At 32.4% G+C, this 25,314-nt stretch overlaps 1 protein-coding gene across 1 annotated transcript in view; it reads right to left on the bottom strand.

Moving 5' to 3' along the window:
* Positions 1 to 25,314, bottom strand: part of ITGAV (integrin subunit alpha V) — a 128,079-nt gene that overhangs the window by 42,523 nt on the left and 60,242 nt on the right. The window contains exons 5-13 of the mRNA XM_031960349.1: positions 23,939 to 24,000; positions 20,660 to 20,705; positions 16,475 to 16,600; positions 13,388 to 13,432; positions 11,806 to 11,849; positions 11,214 to 11,270; positions 8,662 to 8,714; positions 8,019 to 8,221; positions 478 to 669 (exon numbers count right to left, since the gene is read on the bottom strand). Of these exons, the coding sequence (XP_031816209.1) occupies positions 478 to 669; positions 8,019 to 8,221; positions 8,662 to 8,714; positions 11,214 to 11,270; positions 11,806 to 11,849; positions 13,388 to 13,432; positions 16,475 to 16,600; positions 20,660 to 20,705; positions 23,939 to 24,000 (828 nt within the window). The remainder of the gene's footprint in view (positions 1 to 477; positions 670 to 8,018; positions 8,222 to 8,661; positions 8,715 to 11,213; positions 11,271 to 11,805; positions 11,850 to 13,387; positions 13,433 to 16,474; positions 16,601 to 20,659; positions 20,706 to 23,938; positions 24,001 to 25,314) is intronic.

The following is a 25,314-nucleotide window of genomic DNA, read 5'->3' on the forward strand; positions in this document are numbered from 1 at the left end:
TGTATATAATTCTATTTGAATATCTCCTAATTATATATTTTGTGTATACATATATTAAGAGTTCTATGTAGGTATATACATTTATATATGTATATATATAAAACTGTATATATATGTATAAGATAATTTGATCTGTTTCCATAAACATACATTTTTAGAGTTGAAAAAGTCTTTGGAGAATATTGAGTGCAACCTTCTCACTTTGCAGGTACAGAAACTGAGGTAAAGAAAGATGAAATGTTTTGCCCAAAGCCATTTGACTAGTTAGTAATAAGACTGAGGCTAAAACTCAGGTACCCTGACTTTCAGGAATTTTTTCAAACCACATATATCATTATTGTTCTTCACAAAAATCACATGGAAATTAGTTAAATATAATCACTTGACATTTCATTTTTACTATAAATCAACATAGTAAACACAGATTCTACAGCTGATGTCACATGTGTGTGCATGCTATTTTAAAAGAATGCCCACCTGGGTATCCATTTTGATCTATATCTGTGGCTCCTTTCAATGAGTACCCAAAGCTTGGTGGCATGGCCCGAGCAGCCCACTGTCCTTCAAGGATTTGAGATGGTGCTGAATTTAAGCCTGTGGCTCTTCCATTGTAGATATAAACAATTCCTCTTTTGTCTTCTCCCCCATAAGGGGCAGCAATGGCAACATCTGTGAATAAAAAAGGAAGACAAGAAAGTCTGAGCATCTGCAGGAAAAAGACTTATGGATAGTCATAAACCACTCTGTTATATAAATGCAACATTGAACTTGAGTGGAGCATATCTTATTCAAAGTCGATGCTTCAGTTCAAATGAAAACAAACCATATCCCAAAAGCATTTTGTTGATTTCTTGATAGTAGAGATCAATCTGGCCCAGAAAAATGTTTCAACAGGATATACTTATGGAAAGGAGATAATTCTATGGTACAGAGGTATTTTCTAGCTTTTCTAATTTGAAGCACAAAAGGCTTTCAAGCTAAAGATTTAACTTAAAACTAAATCCTACAGACAGGAACTCCCAGGAACCTGTCCAGAATTTTAGTATATTCTCCCTCCTCAAATTATCATATATTAACTTTCCTTTATAAAATGTTAAGTTCTTTGAAGGCAACAACTATTTCTATACACCTTGCATCTAACATAATGCCTTACATATAAAAAATGCTTAATACTCATCAAATTGGATATGTACAGAACATGTATCATCAATATGACAGGTTCTATGTATTACCTTGATCTTTTCTAGGTCAATTTCTGTACAAAATCAAGAAACAGTCATCTATATTGGTGGCCTCCTGAAGCTTTCCTAGAATCCCCATCATCCTTCTTACATTAACTTATGATAGTCTTTTGGCTTATGAATTGTTATATAGATGTATTAATAAACTTGAACTCCTAGGCACTCTATCTTATTCATGTAACTAATGATATTTCTGTTTCTTAATTTCATTACAAACCAGATCAACATTAACATAACATGGGAGGTAATTTCTTAAAACAAATATGCCTAATAAAAGCATCATCTATATAATATTGAATATCCAACTCAAAGGAAGTCACAGTTATGGTTAGATTAGTCATATAATTAAAAACTAATTTAAAATACACACCTTCAAGCTTGCTCACAAAATTTTAATGTGTTTAGGATTTCATCAGATTTAATAGCATTTTCTTTAACATTTATAACAGCAATTCACAGTCAAGATCTCAACATAGTGCTAAAATTTTATCATGTAAAAACTACTTGCAGGAGTTACAGAACAGAGTTCTGTTACAGAGTTACAGAATAATTGAGTAGATTAAAGAAGGAGGAGGATTTCATTCTAGATGATTTCACATTAAAAAAGAGTATTTCATTTCCTTAAGATGCTGCTTTGAGCTTTATGCGTATTTCTAACCATTGTAATATGAAAGACACTAGGAAGATATTCTACTTGAAGCAATTTCTACTATGAATTCAACATTAAGAAATGTCATAATGGGTCAGACCAAATCATTTCAATACTTTAGTGATATTAAGGAGTATTCTGAGAGACCATGATTCTTCTGGATAATGTTAACCTCTAAAGATTAGGACTGTGCTTTTTTTTTTAAATACAATTTTGGAGCTATTATGCATAATAAAATATAAAATTTCACTGAATCTATTTGCATTTCTTTCTAATAAATAATTTATTAACCATTAACCCAAACAGGTTCTTTCCTCATTTGTCCAATAAGTGCCTTTTTCTTAAGTTCAGTAACAACCATATCTTTAAAATTGTTCATATATATATATGTACATATATATATATACATGTATATGTGTGTGTGTTCTTTTATACATATTATTCTCTTATAAAGATAACTGGATATCAAATTTAGATAATTTCTTGCAATTGCAATTAGACAAACAAGAGTCCATATCCATCTTATTATGATTTTATATATATTTATCATATCTTTCTTTTTTTGTTTTTTGCTAATCTTGAGTTCTAATGCTGCATTGCTGTACTTAAGGCACTCTTCACAAGAGAAATTCATCTACCTTCTTTATCCCTTTCTTGGAAATTTTTATTACAATTGCATATCATATTCTCAGATATAAACATTGTGCTTTTGTACAAAGATAGGAAAGTGATTCCTGCTTTGTTTTTAGTGTCCTTCCTTAATAATCAAATCCCATATCTATGCCTTGTTTAGCAGCAGCAGATTGGTCTACTGTCTCCAAGTATCAATCTATATCTTGTCCTTGATACATGTGAGCAGTTCATCATTTCATAAATTCAGTTTTGATAACTTTCTCTAAAAGTGTTAAGAGAATATAATCCTTAAAGTCACTCTTTCCTATTACAAGACTTTTAAATTCCAAATTTCATATCTTCCTCTGCTCTGAATACTTTTAATGATGAGTTCTATTGGTCCTACTGTCTTATTACTTAAATCTGTCTAAACAACTCCATTTAATTTATGCTAAACTTTCACAGTAGTGAAATCTTTGATACTATATGTTAAGGAGGAAAATTTACTTCTGACTAGTTTTGCTTAGCTACTAATTTATTAGGATAACTTTGAATACTAAATATCAAACAACTTTCCTTCAAGGTGTGAATTCAAGCAGGAGAGGGAAGGGGAGGAAGTTTCTTTTTCCTTTCCCAAAAGTGCTGAACTATGTGGTCTGTTTGTACTCTTGGCTTCTTTAGATTTTAAAATGCAATAGTTTATGAATATTGTTTTTCTGAATATTGATAGATTACAGGAAGGACTAGATAGATTAATTCATCATTAGGTTGGTAAAGAATATTTCACTATTACTATTATTATTAATAAAAAAATGTCCTTTGCCTTTATTCCTTTATGAACTGATGGATATCCCTGAAATATTTTCTAAAGTATAGGGGGTTTGTCGTTTTGTTGTTGTTTTTGTTTAAGTTACTAGTTTCTTACAAATTGTCTCATTCTTGGTGTAGGGACAAAAATGTTGTTAATGTGCCTAATGCAATTCAACTCAACAAACATTGATTAAATTGCCCATTAGATATAAAAAAATATGGAAAGCACTTGGGATATACAAAATGAAACTGTTCTTGACCTCAAGGAGCTTATATTCTGCTGGATTTGTTCCAATACAATTAGGATTGTAGTGTTCGGACTAGCTCTCTGGAGGATCTTGGGACCAGCCTTGGTCTTAGTGGAGGAGTAAAGTAGGCAGGAGAGTCACCAGGATCGTCAAAGATAGAATGTCTCTTCCAGTCCTCTCAGCCCTTAAATACCTAAGTATGATTACATCATTACATCACACTAATATGTGCAAACTAGAGAATCATTATCTCATCCATCACACTGAGTAGGTGCTAACTATAAGTACCCTGCTGTTAAGTATCCCTTGCTGCAAGTAGAATACAGGTGGTCACACCCTCCCTGACTTCTCAGAAAGGGAAGTGGGCACCAAAGGGAAATCGGGAGCTAAACCAGATATTGTCAGTGGATTTCCTCTAAGCGGAAGGGTTTTATACCTTCCCCAGAGTTCCCCCACTATCTGCGGCCCTCTATACCTCCCGCTTTCTTTTGTTTTAGTTGAAACAGATATACATAAATCCATCAGCATGGGAGGTATTACACAAGCACATAGTAATATAACAAACAATATCAATCAGCATGAGATTACAAAAAATTTCCATAAGTCCTAGAAGGAGGGTATATAAATAACAATCACACATACACTTTTTTCAGCAGCCAAGAGGTAGTCCAAAACCAATCTACTGTCCATTATTTCATGTCAGGGAATCGATTGATTCCTGCAAGTTTTGAAGTCCTGCAACAGTCTCATCATATCTCAGGGAATCCAATGATTCCTGCTGGTTTTAAAGTCCTGCATCAGTCTTATTAACAATTTTTTATGTTCATGAGTCAATTGCCATAACTGTCATGCTCTTTCAGTGATGGGCACAGTTAGCGATGGAACCACCCAATGATTCATGGGTCTTCTCCTTCATTTCAAGGGTCTTCTCCATCTCTCTCCAATGGACAAAGTGATTACAGTTTATTGGCATCCAACTGATTCCCTCTCCATCTGAAGAGATATAAGCAAACCCTCTCCCCCAAGCAGTTAACCTATCTGGTCCCTTCCATTCACCATTTTCTGGATCTCTTCACATCACCTGGCGATTATCTAAAGATAGTGGAGCTGCTCGCATTGGACACTGCCTTCGTTCTGGTTGTGCTGGGAGGTTCACCTATTCTATCACACTGCCTCCTTAGTGAAGGACTGCTGTGGGTGCCTCTTTTGTAACAAAAACTGATATTTCCAAGGGTTTCTGACTGACTCTTTCAACCACATTGGATAAAGCCAATTCAATTTCTCTCAAAGCCTCTTAAGCTTCTTTTGTAAGCTTGGTGTGGTGAGTTTAAAGCACTGTCTCCCGTTAAAATGTCATATAATGGTTGTAATTGATAGATAGTTAAGTGTAACACTGGATGCATCCACTGGATATTTCCTATCAATTTTTGAATGTCATTTAAGGTGTTCAACTTCTCTGTTTTTAAAGAAAGTTTTTGTACTGTAGCACCTTAGGATATACTTCATATCCTAAATATTGAAAAGGAGCATGTCTTTGAATTTTTTTCTGGAGATATATGCAATTTGTAGTTCCTTAATGTTTCTATGGTCTTTTGTAGACATGCTTCTAACATTTACTCCTCAGGTATACACCCCAAGATATCATCCATGTAATGTAATAATATAACTTTTGGAGATGCTTTTCTTACTGGAGTAAGAACAGCAGCAACATACATTTGGCATATAGTAGGGCTATTTTTCATTCACTGTGGCAAAACTGTCCATTCATATCTTTTATAAGTCTCAGCTAAACACTGGGCACTAAAAAGGCAAATCTTTTCATATCCTCCTTGTCTAGAGGGATAGAATAGAAACAATCCTTAATGTCTATAAGAGGCCATTTTCTAGGCAATGGAGTAGGAGATGGAAGTCCAGGCTGAAGAGTTCCCATTATTTCCATTTGTTCATTTACTTTTCTTAAATCAATCAACATCCTCCATTTTCCAGATTTCTTTTTTTACAACAAATACAGGGGAATTCTAAGGACTTAAGAGAAGGTTGTAAGGGTCCTTGGTCAAGTTGCTCCTGTACTACATCTAATAAGGCCTGCATTTTATCACTACCTAAGGGCCACTGTTCTAGTCCCACTGGTGGATCAGTTTTTCATTGAATGGGAACAGGTGAGAGTAGAGGCAGGCCTTCAACAGCAGCCCTGACTAAAAAGCCAAAGTACTCTTTTATAATCCTAACTGTTGTAAGATGTCTCTTCCCCACAGATTGATGGAGATTTTTTCAACTACAAAAGGAATAAAAACTCCTGTTTCACGTTCAAATATCCATCTCAAAGGGGTGGCACTAACTTCAGCTGCTATTGATCCTCCTATGCCAGATATATAGGTGTCTGCCTTAATCTTTGGCTAGTGATTGGGCAGTTGGCACCTCTAATGACTGTACGATCTGCACCCATGTCTACCAACCCTTTCAATGGTATGCCACTTACATAGATAGTGAGCATAGGATGGTCAGCTGTAACAGCTGCAGTCCAGAGTTAAGTGTCTGAGACCAGATTTGAACTCGGGTCCTGCTGACTTCAGGGCTGGTGCTCTATCTACCATACCACCTAGCTGCTCCTTGAGGCAATTAGGGTTAAGTGACTTGCACAAGGTCACACAACTAGGAAGTGTTAAATGTCTGAGATCAGATTTGAACTCGGGTCCTCCTGACTTCAGGGCTGGTGCTCTATCCACTGTGCCACCTAGCTACCCCACCAAAATGTTGTGTCCTTCTGGAGGTCCCTGTTCAGGTGCCAAAATGTACTGTCCAGACTAGCTCTTTGGAGGATCTTGGGACCAGCCTTGGTGAAGGAGTGAAGGAGGCAGAAAAGCCACTAGGATGGTCAAAGGTAGAGTGTTTCTTCCATTCCTTTTAGCCCTTAAATATCTCAGAATGATTACATTATTATAGCACACTAAGTATGTGGGAACTACAGAACCATTATCTCATCAATCACACTGAGTATGTGCTAACTATAAGCACCCTGCTGTAAATATCCCTTGTTTTAAGTAGAACAAAGGTAGTCACGCCCACCTTGGTTTCTGAGGAAAAGGTGTGAACACCAAAGGGGGGGGGGGTGATCACTCCCTCCCTGACTTCTCAGGAAGAGAGGTGGGAACCAAAGGGAAATGGAGAGCCAAACCAGATATTGTCAGTGGGTTTCCTCTAGACTGAAGGAGCTTATACCTTACCAAGAGTTCCCCCACTATCTGCGACCTCTACACAGGATTAAATGCTGCTGCTTATTGTTCTTCAGTAATTTCAATTGTGTCTGACTTTTTGTGACTTCATTTGGATATTAGAATGCTTTGCCATTTCCTTCTCCAGTGGATCTATTCTGTTAGACCATCAGAGTTTAAGTGACTTGACCAAGGTCACATAGTTAGGAAATATCTGAAGCTGGATTTTAATTCAGGCCTTCCTAACTCTACACCCAATTATTCATGCACTGAGCCATCAGCTGCCTCCAGCTATTCATTCTCTTTATGGGGGGAAGCAAAAAATTTTACTATATGTTTTTGCTAAAGAGAAAAATTAAGAGAGAAGTCATTTAAAAAATATATATTTCAAGAGCTGTCACGTGAGTAGAGAGTAAAGTTGCTCTATTTGGTTCCAGAGAACAGAATCAAGAGCAATGAGTGGAAGTTATTACAAATCAAAAGCTTTGGCTTTATATCGATGAAATGATTATGGATCATGGAAGTGACTTTAGAAATGATTAGTCCAGCTTTTTCATGAGGGATGAAGTACTGGGATAATAAGTGATTTGCTAAGGATCACACAAAATGTCTAAGGCAGGATGTGAATTCAGTTCTTCCCTGCTCTAAATCAAGTGCCCATTACATCATCTATTTACTTGAAATTAGAGCTATCCAAAAGTGTAATAGACTTCCATAATAAGTAATGGATCTCCCATTCTTGGGAGTCTTCAGCAGAGCCAAGCTGGCCTTTTTTTTTTTTTTTTTTTTTTTTTGGGGGGGGGCAATATGTAACATTAGAGACTCTCGGAGCCCAGGAAATTTTACATTTTCTGCTCACTCAGCACAAGAGGGCACTGTAGCTTAGTAGAATATTTATTCCATACTTTTTGCAGAGGACATTGCTAATAGTAGCATTAAGCCCAACAACAAATCCACAAACTACAATATAGGAAGTATGTCTATTGATAGCAACAATAATGTTACCAACGAGTAAATCTGATAATATATTCCTAAGGGAAGATGACAATTCAGGAGAGTGACTTTTTCAAGTAGATATATTAGAAGAAGAAAGTAGTATGTAGTATGTTTTTATCTAATATGATTCACTAAAGTTTGAACTTTTTCTTTGCAAAGAAAACATCAACTACCATATCTAAGATCTCTATGATTTTGTGGGCTAAGCTTGGCAAGTCAATAGTCAACAGTTCATCAAATGATGTCTTACCATTGAAGCCATCCTGGTCAAGATCTCCCAGAGGGGCAATAGCACTGCCAAATCTGGCAAATATCTCAAAGCCATTCAGCTTAATGATCTGAAATCCTCCTGAAGCTTGCTGCAGGCACATGGAGACCTGACCCACTTCCTGAAGTTTGCCATCAGATCCACGATCCATGAAGAGAGGGGCTCCAATAAACACATCTGCATAACTGTAAAGAATAATCTTTCAATATGCAGAAAATCTTGCATATCCCTATCAATAACCAATTTTCTACTTGTCACTAACTTATTGCATCCTTTTTGCATCTCGTACAACTATCAGACACATTAAGTGATCTCTAGGGTGATCATTTGATGTTGCCTTCAAGTTTGTGTTGCATCTGCAAACCATTTGTATAATGAGTTCATTCCTTGATACTAGAAAGATTAACAGAAAGTAAAAGATCTGTCTCTAATTAGGATAACAAATTGTGACCATTTCAAACATTTTTAAGATGAGGTATGTTTTTACAGCGATGCATGAGATAAAAGTATATACAGAAGAGGGTAGAAAAAATGACTTTAAATCAGTTTATTTAGACATAATAAAGTTGTTCATAAACAATGAAAGGAACTGTTGTGGGAAACATTTTTTAAAAGAAAAACTTACTCATCCCCATTAATGTCAGTAGCAGCTACAGAAAATCCAAAATATGCAGCCATCTGGATAACAAGATGAAAATATATTAAAATTCCATCTAACATGGTTTATAGATGCCATTTTTGTCTTTTATTTTTCAAACAGAAAAAAAGTATCTTCAAATGTCTTCAAATCTTCAACAAATCTTCAAAATACTTATGTTTCCCCCTTCACTATTATTATCCTTTAAAAAACCAACAATTTGGAATTAAGTACTTATTTGTTTTCCTTAATTTTGTGATAGTAAGAATGTGAAAATTCTAAATGAACTTGTTCAAATGTCTCTAAGGTTCTTCCAGAGGCCATCACATCCTATCATCAGGAACTACCATGAAACAACATCTATGGTAGATTTTCTTCATGTATGGCATTCTTCCCTTTTACTCAGACACTCACATATACTTCTTTTTACTTGAATTCTAGAAGCTGGCATTTCTCACACAAAAAATAAATTTCTAGTAAAAAAAAAGTGGCAATTACTACTTATTAGAAAATTTTAAAATGAATGAAAAGGATTTTTTAATTGCTATTTTAAATAAATTGTCTTTTGAAAAGAGGTGAAAATTTTGGTCCTCCTTATCAATCACTTTACTAGTCATTTTATAATTATATCATAACTAGACTCAATCCAGTGACATTCTCCCCCAAACAGAAAGGGGATGCTAATTCCAAATTCCATTTAGATTGTTAAAAAGCTAATGTCAACAATATTTAATATAGTGACATTCTCAGTGGCCAAGAATATATTTATCTAATCTAAAATTTAATACTGTTTAAATGATAATTAATTACTTAATGATAATTAATGAATTTTCCCTATTTATTTTCTTTTAGATTTTGTGATAATGCTGTTATCTTAATTTTCCTCCTACCTATCTCAGCTCTCCTTCTCAGTCTCCTTTGCTGAATCTTTATCAATGTCATGCCTATTAAATGTAAATATTACCCAAGATTCTGTCCTGTACTCTCTCCTCTTTTATCCATGTTACCTCTTTTGGTGAGTCCATCAACTTAAATTAATTCAATTATCATCTCTATGTAAATGATTCTTATATCTATATACAGCATTAGTCTCCCTCTTATTTTATTCTAACTGGATAGTGGTAGTGTCATTACTGATGATGATGATAGTTTCCATTTCTCTAGTACATATTATGGCACTGTGTTAAACACTTTATAAATATCATCTCATTTAATTCTCACAACAACCCTAGTGGTAGAGGCTATTATTACCCTCATTTTACAGACAAATAAATAAAGATTAAGTAAGTTGACTAAGGTTACATAGTTTCTGATGTCAGTTTTGAACTCCAGACTTCCTGATTCAAAGCCCAGCACTTTATGCATTGTGCTCCCAAGCTGCCAACTTATTGTATATTTATAGGCATCTCAAACTCAACATGCTCAAAATATAACTACTCTTCTCCCCAAACTCCCTCTTCTAAATTTCCCTATTACTATTGAGAGTACTACCATTCTATCAGTCATTCCGGCTCTTAATATCAGTGTCATCCTTGACTTCTCATTCTCATATGCCCAATATATCTAAACAGTTGCCAACTCTTGTAATTTCTGCCTTCACAATCTCACATATGAACATTCCGCTTTCTCTACTCAAAATAGTGACCCTTCTAGTTCAGCTCTTTGTCAGTTCTCACCTAGAATATTCAATGTCCCCTAGTAATGAAATTCTTTGCCTTCTCACCCCCAATTTGTAGAATCTCTAGCTTCCTTCAAAATTAAGCTCATACACTTACCTTTTGGGGAAGGTCTTAATCTACTGTGTAAGTATCTTTTATTTACCTAATAAGTTACATGTTATCTCCCCTATTAAAATTTAAGTTCCTTGAAGTCAGGAAATATTCTTGCCTTTCTTTATTTTCTTAATGTTTAAACAGGATGGGACACATAGTAAACACTTAATGCTTGATGACTGAATCTTTAATAAATGTTAAAGGATTTATTCTTAAATTATTTGAATAACTATTGATTAATTTTTTGTTTTGTTATTTTGCTTTTTTCTTTTAAAATTATTTAATTTGTTAATTCTGCAATGTATGTAATATAAATTGTTTCAAAATATCTTATATGGGAAGGGGAAATTTGATACTTTAAAATTTCTTTTGAATGAAATAAGAAGTTGTGTTTTAAACGGCAGACAAAAAAGGGAGTATGTATTATGCAATGAACAAATAACATACTGTTCTAGATATGTATAAAAGTATACTAAATTATCTCTATCAAGGCTCAAAAATTTTGCTACATCAATCAAGAAAATGATATTTTCCCACCACAGATACAAAAGGGTCTTCTGAAACTATTTTGATATAAAAAAATAAAAAAACTTTAACTGTCAAACATAGAATACTATACTCTCATTATAAAAGTTGGGAACATATTTTAGATCATACAACATGTTTTATACATGTGTGTGATTGTAATAATATGTATTTATACATATGTACATATATTTATAGTATATTTAATATATATAAAATACAAAGCAATTTTAAGAGGCTTACCTGTTCTCCAGTAAAATTATACAAAGAAGACATATTTTTTCCATCATAAATATAAACCTGTTTAGGGTAAATGAAATTTCATGAAAATATGGTTTTAAAAAATGAGATAACCTAATTTCTATAAAGAATAATTTTCCTCCAGGAGATCATTATATACTTCAACAGCGATACTGCATGAAGATGTATTCTGATGGAAGTGGATTTCTTTGACAAAGAGACCTAATTCAGTTTCAATTGATCAATGATGGACAGAAGCAGCTACACCCAGAGAAGGAACACTAGAAAATGAGTGTAAACTGTTTGCATTTTTGTTTTTCTTCCCAGGTTATTTTTACCTTCTGAATCCAATTGTCCCTGTGCAACAAGAGAACTGTTTGGTTCTGCACACATATATTATATCTAGGATATACTGCGACATATTCAACATATATAGGATTGCTTGCCATCTAGGGAAGGGGAGGGAGAGAGGGGAAAAATCAGAACAGAAGTGAGTGCAAGGGATAATGTTGTAAAAAAATTACCCTGGCATGGGTTCTGTCAATAAAAAGTTATTATAATAAATAAATTTTTTAAAAAAGAACAATTTTCCTACCATTCCCAATGTCCTTGCAGCTCTTGGGACTCCAGAAACAAAGTCTGAAAAATGCAATTACTTTAATTACTGAAATGAGTAAAATTAAGTTTATAGTTAGTAGAAATCTGAATACTAAGAAATATTTTTATTTTGTTGTATTTTTTGGTAAACAGAAAATGAAAATTAAAATTGATATCTGATTTCTTGCTGTGGTTAAGGAGTCATATTCCAAGTAAAATCAAGGATTAGTAAAGTACACAACCAAATCCTTCTAAAACTTTTGAAAATAACTAGGGCATATTTCCTTGTCTTAGCAGGATCTAACTGAAGAGATAAGAAAGAAATACAATACATAAGGCTAATGTACTTGGATATAAAATAATAAAGAGAAAATTGAGTAGAGAAATGCTGGGCAGATAGTATTCAAAATTAAGTGGAGTTCAAGGCTTTATAGAATAAATGTGAAGGAAGACTGAAGGGGATTAAGAGGCAAAGTTTAGGAGAAAGAAAAGGTATTACAAATATTTGAGGGAAAGGGTCTATGTAAAGATGTGTGTGGAGGGCAGAAATTAATAATTAGCTTACAATTTTAAGAAAGTTTACCTACAAGAGAAGAATGTATGTGGAAATAGTATAATGGTTAACATTATGGAAAGGTTCAAAGTATCTAGCTAATTTAACTGTTAGGTTGCAAACAGGAGTGGAACATTGGTAGATAAGTATAGTAGCCACCATGCAAAAAATTATTGCCAATTGTATTTTAAAAAATAAAAAAGTTAGAAACTTGCATTAGGTTGGCAAACCTTTCATCTTTTAGGTAATCTGTATGAAGAAATTTGGGGAGGGGCAATTTATAGAGTGAAAATATGTCCCACTTCAATTGCAAGGGGCTCACTGTCTGGATTTTTCCTAACAGAAGAAATCTCTCTAAACTAGATGTATGTCTATATTTGTTTTCTTTCAGGTTCTAGAATTCAGAAATCATCAGGGGAAAACATGTCTGCCCATCTCTTCTCCAAGTATTTGGTAGCATGTAGCAGGAAATAATGACATTCCTACCTGGCAAAGGGTGTCTAGTGAGTTCTTAGGCTATAATAAAAAGGTCTTTCAGAATTAGTTTTGGTTCATTTCTGACACAGTACTTGTTTGGAAATGATTACCCATTACTCAAAGAGCAGGTTTTGAAAATCTAAACATAATAAATTTTAGGTGCATGTACACGCACACACACGTGCATGTGTATGTGTGTGTGTGTTCCTATCAGTTGGAGATATAAGACTTAAAATGTTAAGCAAAGTAGTTTATATTTAAGGTCCTGGACAATAATGCCACCATAAATTCCTAAAGGTAGTAACATTATTTGAGCCTAAAGAGGGTTAAGAATTATTGTTTTGAGGGAGGACTAGAGAAAAATAAACCCAGCCTACGATTTTTAAAAGTTTAGAATTATCTTCAATATACTAAAATGTACATTCTTTCATTATTTTATTTCATAATCATGATGTTTCTAAATCTATTTTCACCCCTGCAATCTTTAGCCATAATGTATTCTGACAGCTTAAAGATTTTAATTATATTTATTTTTTTTAAAGCATCATACCTTCTATGCCATCATCATTGAAGTCTCCAACAGCCACAGAGTAGCCTAAACAGAAAACCAAATATAATAAACTATAAGATTTCTGGGGATTTTAATATAACTTTTAAAAATTATCTAAGTCCACTAATAAACTAATATTTTTAGTCCAATCAAAACAACTAAATGTATACTATGTATGTGTGTTTTTGTGTAGGAAACATGAATTTAAATAAGAGTAACTGCACTAAATACTTCAATAGAATGTACCTGTTAGAACAACATATTATTGCGCCACCTTAACTTTATTTATATAGCTTAAGCTGCAAGACCAAATTTATTGATCCTGACAGAGGAAAGGCAATCACTGAGCTGAAATGTCAGATTTTCCCTGATGCATAAATTATTGGTTTTATCTTTTCATGTTCTTATATAGCTTTTTAAGTAATGTAAATTATGAGAGAGAATCTGATTCTATGTGTATGCTTCACCTCAAAACAAAAATTCTCTAACTTTTAAAGGGGAAAATATCTTAGTCAAAGGAAAGAGTAGATGAATATTAACTTTACATGGAATGAAGATATTTTATTACTTATTGGTTTAAAGATGCAATTTGCTAAAATATACCAACGACTATTAAGGCTGTAAAATATGTATTCCATACAGTATTTTTAAAATTCATATTGGATGTAATTTCTAACAGTCCAAGACTTCATACAGGAAAACAAAGCAGAATTTAGTCCTCTTCTTATTGTGTAGTTACTGGCACATAATAAGCACTTAAATGCTTGGTTAATATTTTAAATAATAATGATAATAGCTAGCAATTGCAAAATCCCATGTACAAAGTATTTACAAATATCATCTCATTTAATCCTTACAAAAACCCAGGGACATAGGTGCTATTATTCTCCCATCTCATAGATGAAGAAATGGAGGTAGATAAAAGTTAAATGGCTTACTAAGGATCACATAGCCTCTATGTGTGTGAAGCCAGATTTGAACTCAGGTTTTCCTGACTATGGGTTCAATGTTCTATCCACTGTACCATTTAGTTGCCTTTGTTACAGTTATTAAAGGTTTGTCTCTACAAAGGGTGGCTCATCAGCTACTCTAATAATACTCTAATAATTCAAACACATGCATTTGCACACACATATATATGTGTATGTATACAACACACACAGAGCCAAGAAAAATACAGATCTTCTTAAGCTAATAGCAAATTAAGTATTATTTTTATTTCATTTCATAAACATTATGCTTATTTCATAAGCATCATTTATATTTCACATTTCTATAATATAGTTTCTAAACTGTTATAACATCAAAATAAAAAATGGATGGAATAGAAAAAAAAAATTTAAGCCAATATAATGTGAAAACCTGAGATGAAGATAATCTCCACAATATCAATACAGTGATTAAAAGAAATCTGATCAAAAAGTAACAGCTCATATTTATGTTGTGCTTTTCAGGATATTTTTCTAATAATTATGTGAGGTAGATAATAAAAATATTATTGATTCTTTTTATACAGATAGAGAAGCTGAATCTTAGGGAGTTTAAATAGCTTGTCCAAGGTCAAACATCACTCTATGTTCTTCACTGATCAAAAAACTTTCAAATACATTAATAGTAATAATTAGTCATGTTGTACCCTCAAGTTATAAAATAATTATAGTTAAACCAAGTAATGCCATGACTCTGATACTTACTACTCACTTTCTATGTTATCTTACTTAAATCATTTAAGACTCCATGAGCCTCAGTTTCCGTAATCATAAAATTGGGGGGGGGGGAGAGAGATTAGAGGATCAACAAGGTTCATTCATTCAAAAAATTTCTCATATAAAGGTCTCATATCTAAAATATATAAAGAACTTTGTCAGATCTATAGGAATGAGTCATTTCCCAATTGATAAATGTTCAAAGGATATAAACAGGCAATTTTCCAATGAAATAATAAAAATGATCTATGCTCTAAATCATTATTGGTTAGATAAATGCAAAATAAAACAACCATAAACATAATAAAACATGGGCTAAAATGATTGAAAAGGAAAGTGCTCATGTTGGAGAAAACATGGATAAACTGGGACACTAAAATGATTGAAAAGGAAAGTGCTCATGTTGGAGAAAACATGGATAAACTGGGACACTAATTCATTGTTGGTGGAATTGTGAACTTATCTATCCATTTTGGAAAGCAATCTAGAATTGGGTCAAAAGAGTTATTAAACCACCTATACCCTTTGACCCAACAATACTACTTTAAGTCTTTTCTCAAAGATAATTAGGGAAAAGGGAAAAGAATCTAGCTGTTCTAAAATGATTTATAGGAGGTTTCTGTGTAGCAACAAAGAACTAAATTTCAAGGATGGCCATTAATTGGAAAATGGCTGAACAAATAATGGTATATGATTGTGGTGGAATACAATTATTCTGTAAGAAATGATGAGCTCTATAAACTTAGAAGAACAAAATAAACAGAACCAAGAGAATATTGAATACAATAACAGCAATATATCTTTAAGAATGACTATAAAGGACAGCTAGATGGCACAGTAGGTAGAGCACCAGCCCTGAAGTCAGAAGGACCTCAGATATGTAACACTTCTAGCTGTGTGATCCTGGGCAAGTCACTTAATCCCAATTGCCCCAGCTAAAAACAAACAAACAAACAACAACAACAACAACAAAAACCCAGAATGACTTTGAGCAAATAAGTTATTTTATTATAAATACTCAATTAACTATAAAGGACATAGAAAAAAATGCTATCTGCACTAAGAGAAATGATAAATAAAAGTATGCATAGTATAATTTTCCATCTGTATGTATGTACACACACACGCACACACACATACCTATTTATCTAAAAGTAGCTATATCTAGGATTTTGGGGAGGAAAGAAAATAAAAGAAGGAAAAAAGAAATTTATATAATTGTATATTTAAAAGGAAAGGAATAGCAAGTTGTACATAAATTTACAGTTTCATGTGCAAACATTTTTTATATTATACTACCTTATAAAAATGTTTGTTTTATTCCACAAATTAAAAATAAAACAAATTTTGAAAAATTAGGTTATATATTTAGAATACTTACCTAGGTAGCTGTCATCAAAAACAGCCTGAGCTGTCCGAGTTGCTAACTGATTATTATATTTGATGCTATATACATGGGGGTCATATTTAGACACAATTTCTGCCACTTGATCAGAAATGAGTTGACCTGGGAGAGGAGGAAGAAAGAACATTGTGACTTTCCAATAGAATTTTACTTATGAATCTTTAAAAAAAAAAAAAAAAAAAAAAAAAAAAGGAGAGAGGAGGATTACCTGTTTGTTTTTTTTCCCTAATGCTACCATTAGATGATAATTTGTAACAGTGCTTGGAATCCCTAAGTAAGAATCCCACTATTAACTTCTCAATTACTCACATTAAGAAAAAAAAAACTTGAATTATTTTTAATTCTACCTATCAATGTCTGAGCAGTTTCATGAAGATAAATTAGGTATTTAAGGAATTATATGGACTTGTTCTGCTTCAGAATAACACTGGCATTTAAGGAAAGGCATATAGAATTCTTCAGGTTATTCTTCTATAACTATAATCAAAACCTTTAAAACTTAAAAAAGAACGTAGAATTTTGTTGTAGTTGTTGTTGGTGGTGATGGGACAGAAGTTTCCATAATGCCAGTCAATTCCAAAAAGTTCTCACTAAATGATTTTACTTGATTTTACTAAATGATTATATGCATAACCTCAAAAAGCAATGAAAACTATTATTATTACTATTATTATTTTTTGTCAGAAGAGCTCTGGCTCTAGGTTACTCCACAGAACCCAAGCCAAGTCTGTATGAGTACAAACAAGTGCAACAAAACAAAATATATATATATGTATGTATGTATTTTTGTATACGCACTTAGTTCCATAAAGAGTCAGTACCTAGTAACACCAGTAATTTCTCCATTTGTTTAATGTCAAAAGAAGTTATACAATTTATAGAGATTTAATTTTTTGTGTCTGTCTAATCAAGCTATGTAGCCATAACATATGATACAACAAAGAGATGAAAGATAGCAAATATATTTATTACCATTTTCATTTAGCACCATTTTATCATCCTGTCTTCTAGGAAAGCCTCTCCCAAACTTTTTTACTGCTAGTGACTTCCAAGTATTAATGATTTCCTTTTTATCCAGTATATATAATTTCTATTTACTTATTTGCCTGTTGTTTCCTCCATAGAAAGTGAGTTCCTTAACAGGGACACTAATACATTGTTGGTGAAATTATGAATACATCCAGCCATTCTGGAGAACAATTTGGAACTATGCTCAAAAAGTTATCAAACTTACTGTATGAAGATGCATTCTGATGGAAGTGGATTTCTTCGGCAAAGAAATCTAATTCAGTTTCAATTGATCAAGGATGGATAGAAACCCAAAGAAAGAATATTGGGAAATGAATGTAAACTGCTTGCATTTTTGTTTTTCTTCCCAGGTTATTTTTATCTTCTGAATGCAATTCTTCCCGTGCAACAAGAGAACTGTTCGGTTCTGCACACATATATTGTATCTAGGATACACTGTGATATATTTAACTTATATAGGACTGCTTGCCATCTGGGGGAGGGAGTGAAGGGAGGAAGGGGAAAAGTCAGAGCAGAAGTGAGTGCAAGGGATAATGTTGTAAAAAAAAAAAAAAAAAAACTACCCAGGCATGGCTCTGTCAATAAAAAGTTATTAAAAAAAAAAGACTAAAAAAACTCTAAAAAAAAAAAAAAAGTTATCAAACTGTGAATACCCTTTGATCCAGCAGTGTTATTACTGGGATTATAGCCCAAAGAGATTTTAAAGAAGGGAAAGGGGCCTGTATGTGTAAGAATGTTTATGGCAGCCCTCTTTGTAGTGGCCAGAAATTGGAAACTGAGTGGATGCCCATCAATTGAAGAATGGCTGAATAAATTGTGGTATATGAATATTATGGAATATTATTGTTCGGTAAGAAATGATCAACAGGATGATTTCAGAAAGGCCTGGAGAGACTTACATCAACTGATGCTGAGAGAAATGAGTAGGACCAGGAGATCATTGTATACTTCAACAATAATACTATATGATGACCAGTTCTGATGGACGTGGCCCATTTCAACAATGAGATGAACCAAATCAGTTCCAATAGAGCAATAATAAATTGAACCAGGTACACCCAGCGAAAGAACTTGTCCACCTGCATTTTTTATTTCCTTCACAGGCTAATTGTACATTATTTCAAAGTTTGATTCTTTTTGTACAGTAAAATAACTGTTTGGACATGTATACTTATTTTGTATTTAACTTATACTTTAACATGTATTATCAACCTGCCTTCTGGAGGAGGGGGTGGAGGGGAGGGAAAAAATTGGAACAAAAGGTTTGGCAATTGTCAATGCTGTAAAATTACCATGCATATAACTTGTAAATAAAAAGCTATTAAAAAAAAAAGAGAGAGAGTTCCTTGAGGGCAGATATTATCTTTCACTTCTTTCTTTCTTTCTTTTTAATCTGTGGCATTTAGCAGTATGACTAGCATGGTAGATACTTAAATGTTTACTGACTGATTTTCATAACAGAACTCAAGTCTTAATAGTCAAATATTTTTCCTATTACGTCTACAATTAAGTCTGCTTTTTTTTTTTTTTTTTTTTTGAAGCACCGGTGACTTTTTTTTTTTTACTAAAGTATTCTCTCATTCACAGAGTGAATCGTTGAAATTATTATTAAATCTTAGCCTCCATGTCATTTCTACTGCTGTTCCTAACCATAATAAAAACTTCACTAAATATTACATCAACAGTTGAGAAATCTTCCGAGTCCTCAGCATAGTTCAGATTTATAGTGTGCAGAAAAGCACCTACAGACATCATTCAAATACTTAAATTGTATTTATAAAACTTCAAACAAAATAATCCATTTAAGTCGATTTATTAAATATATCACCAATCACTTCACACACGTACAAAAAAGAAACAATTACTAAACAACTCTGATGGGTAAATGCAAAATCTATCTTCCTGACAGTGTTTTGGCTCACAGGCATAACCATGTGACATTTCCTTCTCTCCCACAGCATGCCAGTCTGTTCATGTTGGCAGACAGAATAGAGGTGGGGGGAAAAAGGGAGAAAAGAATGATTTAAAAAAAAAAACTCATGTAGAAGGCTCAGAGATTTAGTTAACGATTTCAGTAAATTTTAAAAATTCGAATCAAAATATGATAATGTGATTGGTTTTCTCTAGTAAATATTACCTGATTTGCATGTTTCCTCTCTTTTCCGCCCATTTATTTTCCTCATTTTTTTTATTCCATTTTTCCTCTTCTCTTTCAATTTATATATCCTTTATTCTCCTTTTTCATAAAGTCTAAACCTATGACTGTCACTAGGAAACAACTGAGACTAGCATAAAAAGGGATTAGGGGTGGGGTATTAAAAAAAATCACATGGAAAATGAAATAGGAAAATAAGTTGCCTATTCATTTTATTTTTAACCATTTTACATGGATTCTATTTGTTTTGTTTTACTAATAGTGAATTTAGCTAATGATAAAAACTATAGATTCTTTAAATAGTATTTTTAAAAAAAGAAACCACACAGCCCCATTTGATTAAGGAATAGCTAAAAAATTCTGGTAATTAATGTAATGAAAAGAAAGAATTCCAAAGAAGCATAGGAAAACTCATAATGTAAATGAAAATACACAACAGCAGAAAAAGAAACTGGACATTGTACAATTAGTGGCCTACCCAGGCTCCAAAGAAGAGACTTTAAAAAGCACTTCCCTCTTTTTCCTTTATTTGGAAAGATGGGTAGACTATGGATGTAGAACACAGCATATACTGCCAGACTCAGTTGATGGGTTGATCAGTTTTATTTAACTGTTTCCCTCACCCCAACTTTTTCTCCCTTATTCTTTGCTAAAAGAAATAGCTTATTGGGAAAGGGAGGAGGAGGAAGATAATATTCATATATAAAGGTGACATACAAATAAAAATATCTATAATAATTTTAAAAACCCATCCAAGATAATTCAAGAAAGCAAATACTTCTCTTGTTTAAGTTTTCTCTTCCCCAGTGTACACTACATTTGATTTTAATGATTAGTAAATAAAATTTTCATTTTAAATAGCATTTTTCATTTTTAAATAGAGAATATTTTAATACAAAAATTGGGAAAACACATTTTTGAGACAAAATAGGTTAGCAAAAATCAGTATCAGGTAGTGAATAATTTAATTTACTTACCTTGCCAATAAAAACTGCCAGGACCTCCCAGAAGTACTCTGTCTGCCTGAGAGGAAAATGATGCAGAAAAAAAATAATTCTTTTAAAAGTTATATGTTTCATAATAAAATATTGAGTAAATTAATGTTAAAATTAAAATTAATTCTATTCAGGTCGGGTATGTGTCATTTTTACTAAGATATATTTTAAGAACAAAAAGGGAAGTAAAAATAAAACTCTCTTAACTTAATATCATTTGGCCTATTACTTTTTCCACCATGTCAAAAAATGGCATATCAGTATATATGTCAAAATAAATATGGATCCTGTTAACTTGACTGTATCTGCTATTCTAACAAGGGGTTTTCTATTATTAAACTTTGATTATCAAGTCTGTGACTACAGAGGCACATTTCCCATCCTAATGATTACCAAAGGAACTTCATGCTTCACTGGAGGGAAACTCTTTTTGGTACCTATAGCAACAATCTGACAGAATTAGAGGAGAAGCTAAAGGGCACATTTTTTCAGTTGATTGTGGATAATCTATTGTGAACTTTCCTAGTCCTATTCTGTGGCTATTACAAATCACAGAAAATTAATTGAGTGTTTTAGACATAAAGTACTTACTTGTTTCAGTCTAAGATTAAATATATGTATGTATATATATATATATATATATATATATATATATATATATAAAATAGGGGACAAATTTACCCCCAAATTCCAAATATCTCTAGTTTCAATATATCATGACTGCATGACCAGATGATACTGGCAATGTTAATGTCTAAATGATTCCCAATTAAAAATCTGTGATGTTTGGCTTTAGAAATTATTTTTAAAAACTAAACTGAGCATCACAGTTCTTGTATTATGAAGTAAGAATATTTCTGGTTATTGTAATGCTATAAACATAAAGAAAATAAACTAATCTCTTAAATGTAATTATTTTACTACAGTTAAAATTATTCACTTTATATAGAAACCTTATAGTTTGGATCACGAATATCACATTGGCATATGAAGTGAATAAGGAATGGATTATTTAAGTAATTAATTTAGACAAATAGTATAAACACTTCCCTTCCTAAATGAAATACAAATAAAAGGATAAGAACAAGATAGTAATACTTTATTACATTTTTTATAAATGATCATGACACTGTGGTGTCTATAGTTTTAATTAATTTGACTTATCATAGCCTCTCTTTCCCCACAATCTATAAAAAAGTCATTATCTTGCTTATTCGGTTTTTAATCAATATTTTCCTGGGTTATCTAGGGCATTAATTACTGCACTGGAATTTATTTAAAAAAAAAAACACTTGAAAATTTGACAAAGAGAAAATATATAAATAAAAAACATTTAAGAAAAGTCTCTTTTTTTTTTTTTTTTTTTTTTTTTTTTGTCTGGTACTATAGAAATGTCCTGGTGAGGAACTCCCTGTACCAAATTAAATCAGCAATTATTCTATAATTCATCACCTGAGAGCATTGTCTCAAACAGTAAAATTAAATGGTTTGGATAGAGTGATATAGCGCACGTGCATACACACACATACACACACACATATACATACATACTTAAATATATATGCATGCATACATATATACTTATACATACATACATACATACACATATATATGCGTACTTACATTGGGTATGTGTGTGTGTGTATATATACCAACATATCATGGTTTCAATCCAAGTTTTATTAAATCAAAGTCAGGTACTCTATCAATTACATTAAAAAGTTACCCCTTCCCCAAATTAAAATATTTGAGAATTTAAAGTTTTAGAAAAAGATGAAATAACAGAATTTTAGAATCAGATAAATGTCAGAATTTTTGATAGAGGAATTAGAGCATCTGTAAGTAATCTGTAGAGATTTAGGATTTGGCTATCTCCGTTTGCCTAAGCTGGAGTAAAAGAGTTGCTCATGATTGAGAAGATGAGAAAACTAGGAGAATAGGGCATTTGAGAGAACCATCAATATGAATCTTGAAGCCTTTAATAAAATGGCAGGAGTTGGTAAGGAGAGAAAGATTGTGAGCCAAGTTTTAAACTCCTTGACATAGGAGGAAGAATAAACTTGGGGTTGATAGACAATAGCTACTGTGTTCCACATGAGTGAAAATGATTAATAGATTGATCTTAAAGAAGAAAATGTTGCTAAGTGATGGCAACAAATAGAGAATATCAAAACTGGCAATGAAAGCAACAAATATTCTGATTCTCTGACTAGGACCAATGTGTCAAGGATTATGAGAAGAAATCCAACTAGAAATGGAAAAGATGACCAGGATGCAAGGCTATTTAGATGAAACCAGGTCTCAATACATGTAAAGGTTAAATTATTTTGATTATAATATATATTTTTCACTTGGCACTAAAAGACTCTGAAAGTCAACAGTGTAATTAACAAATAATCAACCCATGGGATTTGGAATCTTTTACCTGGTTTCCAATCCTAGGTTGAAGATTGACTCTGTGATTATGAACAAGTCATTACACATCTCTTATCCTTAATTTCCTACAAAATTAGGTGTTTGGATTAGATGACCCAAGAGGCTTTACCAACTCTAAATCTATGCATTTATAAGATGTCCCATAATAGATGACAAAAATCACAATTCACTGTACTCTGTTCTAATCATGCCTTATTTATGCATTAACAAAATTACCAATAAAGCCCCCACCAAAATAAAATTTGACTTGAATTTTTAAAAAATAATTTGTAATTCAACTGTTAATTTGTACAGTAATAATCACCTATCAGTTTCTGAGGAATTTATTCAGACTCTCTAGGAAAACTCGTTCTATTTCTTCTTTTCCTCTCCTATAACTTACTTATTTTACTGCTTATTATTACTATTTCTAAAAAGGGAAGAAAGAAAGTAAAATTCAGATTTGTATATTTTGGTATTTAACCATTTTATTAATAATAATAACAATAATATCACTTAACTATTATTTCTTGGAGCTATAATTTTTGACAGTATAAGTACTCCTCCCTATTTTATGACTTTGAAGATAGTCTTCAACAGTTGTGGCCAAAATAGCCTTGGCCAATGCCTAGATCAAAATATTCCTATATCTCTATTCCCATAATATAATAATAGCTTTAAGAATTAATGATGAGCTAAAGTTAAAGCAATTGAACAACATATTCTTATTACTATCTGTGCATTTCAATTATCCATATTATGTCTAACCTATCCATTGTCATAGATAATAAAGCAGTAAGGTAGATTTTAGTTTTATTTATTATTGAATAGGGACTAATAACTTACTTTTGTAAAATCAATGCTGAAGCCTCCTTGACAAAATCCCTGTCCATCAGCATCAATATTTTCTAAAGAAAAAAAAAGTTACATAAATTATAAGAAAAACAGCTCAGCCACAGTTAGAGGGTGAATGATTTGTTAAGGTATCCCAGTAAAGACAATAGGCATCAAAATTTTTAGAGCTTTATTATTGATATTATTGATAAGAAAAACAAAGAACTACATGGACCAATCAATCAAGAACAGGGCTGAAAAAAAACTAAGATTCTCTAATCCTCCCCTTTCCTATCTCACCCCCTAATTTTATTTTGTCACTTGTAAGAATTATGTCAACATTTAATCATCATAAATGCCAGAAAAGTGGTAGTTAAAATTCAATTATATTCTCACATTATTTGTGAAAAAGTTCCAAGATATACATCTAAAGGCTTATTAACCATCCAGAAAGACCATACACTTAAGTAGTTTGGAGTTTCAGGAGATGATCATACAGTATGCAAATGTTATTACTTCTGAATAATCCAATGTAAAATAAGACTCAAACAAAATGAGTTCTGAGGGGCTAATGAGGGGCTACTTTTTATAATTAAATACTTACATGGGACTATAGATCTAGAGCATGAAAGACTGTAGATTTATAAACCTCAGAGGCTATCTATTCTTCTCCCCTCACATTTTACTAAGGAAGAACCTGAAGCTCAGGAAGGTCAAGTGATTTTAAATCATTACATCTCCCTCAGTGTTTTGCAGTATCTAACACATAGTAGGTGCCCAATTAAGTATCTGTTGAATTAAAAAATCTAATTTTCTGATATCTTTTCTGTCCTATACCAAAGAAAAAAATTTCAGTAAAAACTGTTTACTAAAAGATCTTTATAAAATGAAATAATATTAGTAAAAATTGTTTAGCATGGTGCCTGAAACATACTAGGTACTATATAAATGCTTATTCCCTTTCCTTCCCATTTCCTTTTTTTCCTTAATAGCAATGTATTTAAATAATAAATAAATAACATTTTTTTGCTGTTATATACTGTGTTTATATTTGAGAAACCAAAACCTCTTCTTTCCCCCCCCTGAGGCAATTGGGGTTAAATGACTTAGCCAGGGTCACACAGCTAGGAAGTGTTAAGTATTTGAGACCACATTTGAACTCAGATCCTCCTGACTTCAGGGCTGGTGCTCTATCCACTGCATCACCTAGCTGCCCCACCTCATATGTTTTTAATACTTGAATCTTAAAAATCTTAAACATTCTTGACAACATAACTTTAACTATATGGTATTTTATTCAAGATATATTCTAAAGTTTTTTTTAAATGTTCAGAGATTCCTAATTCATTTTTAATATTCATTTTAGTAATAAAGAGCATAATACTATT

Source organism: Sarcophilus harrisii, chromosome 3, assembly GCF_902635505.1.
Source record: "Sarcophilus harrisii chromosome 3, mSarHar1.11, whole genome shotgun sequence".
In the NCBI taxonomy this organism is placed as follows: domain Eukaryota; kingdom Metazoa; phylum Chordata; class Mammalia; order Dasyuromorphia; family Dasyuridae; genus Sarcophilus; species Sarcophilus harrisii.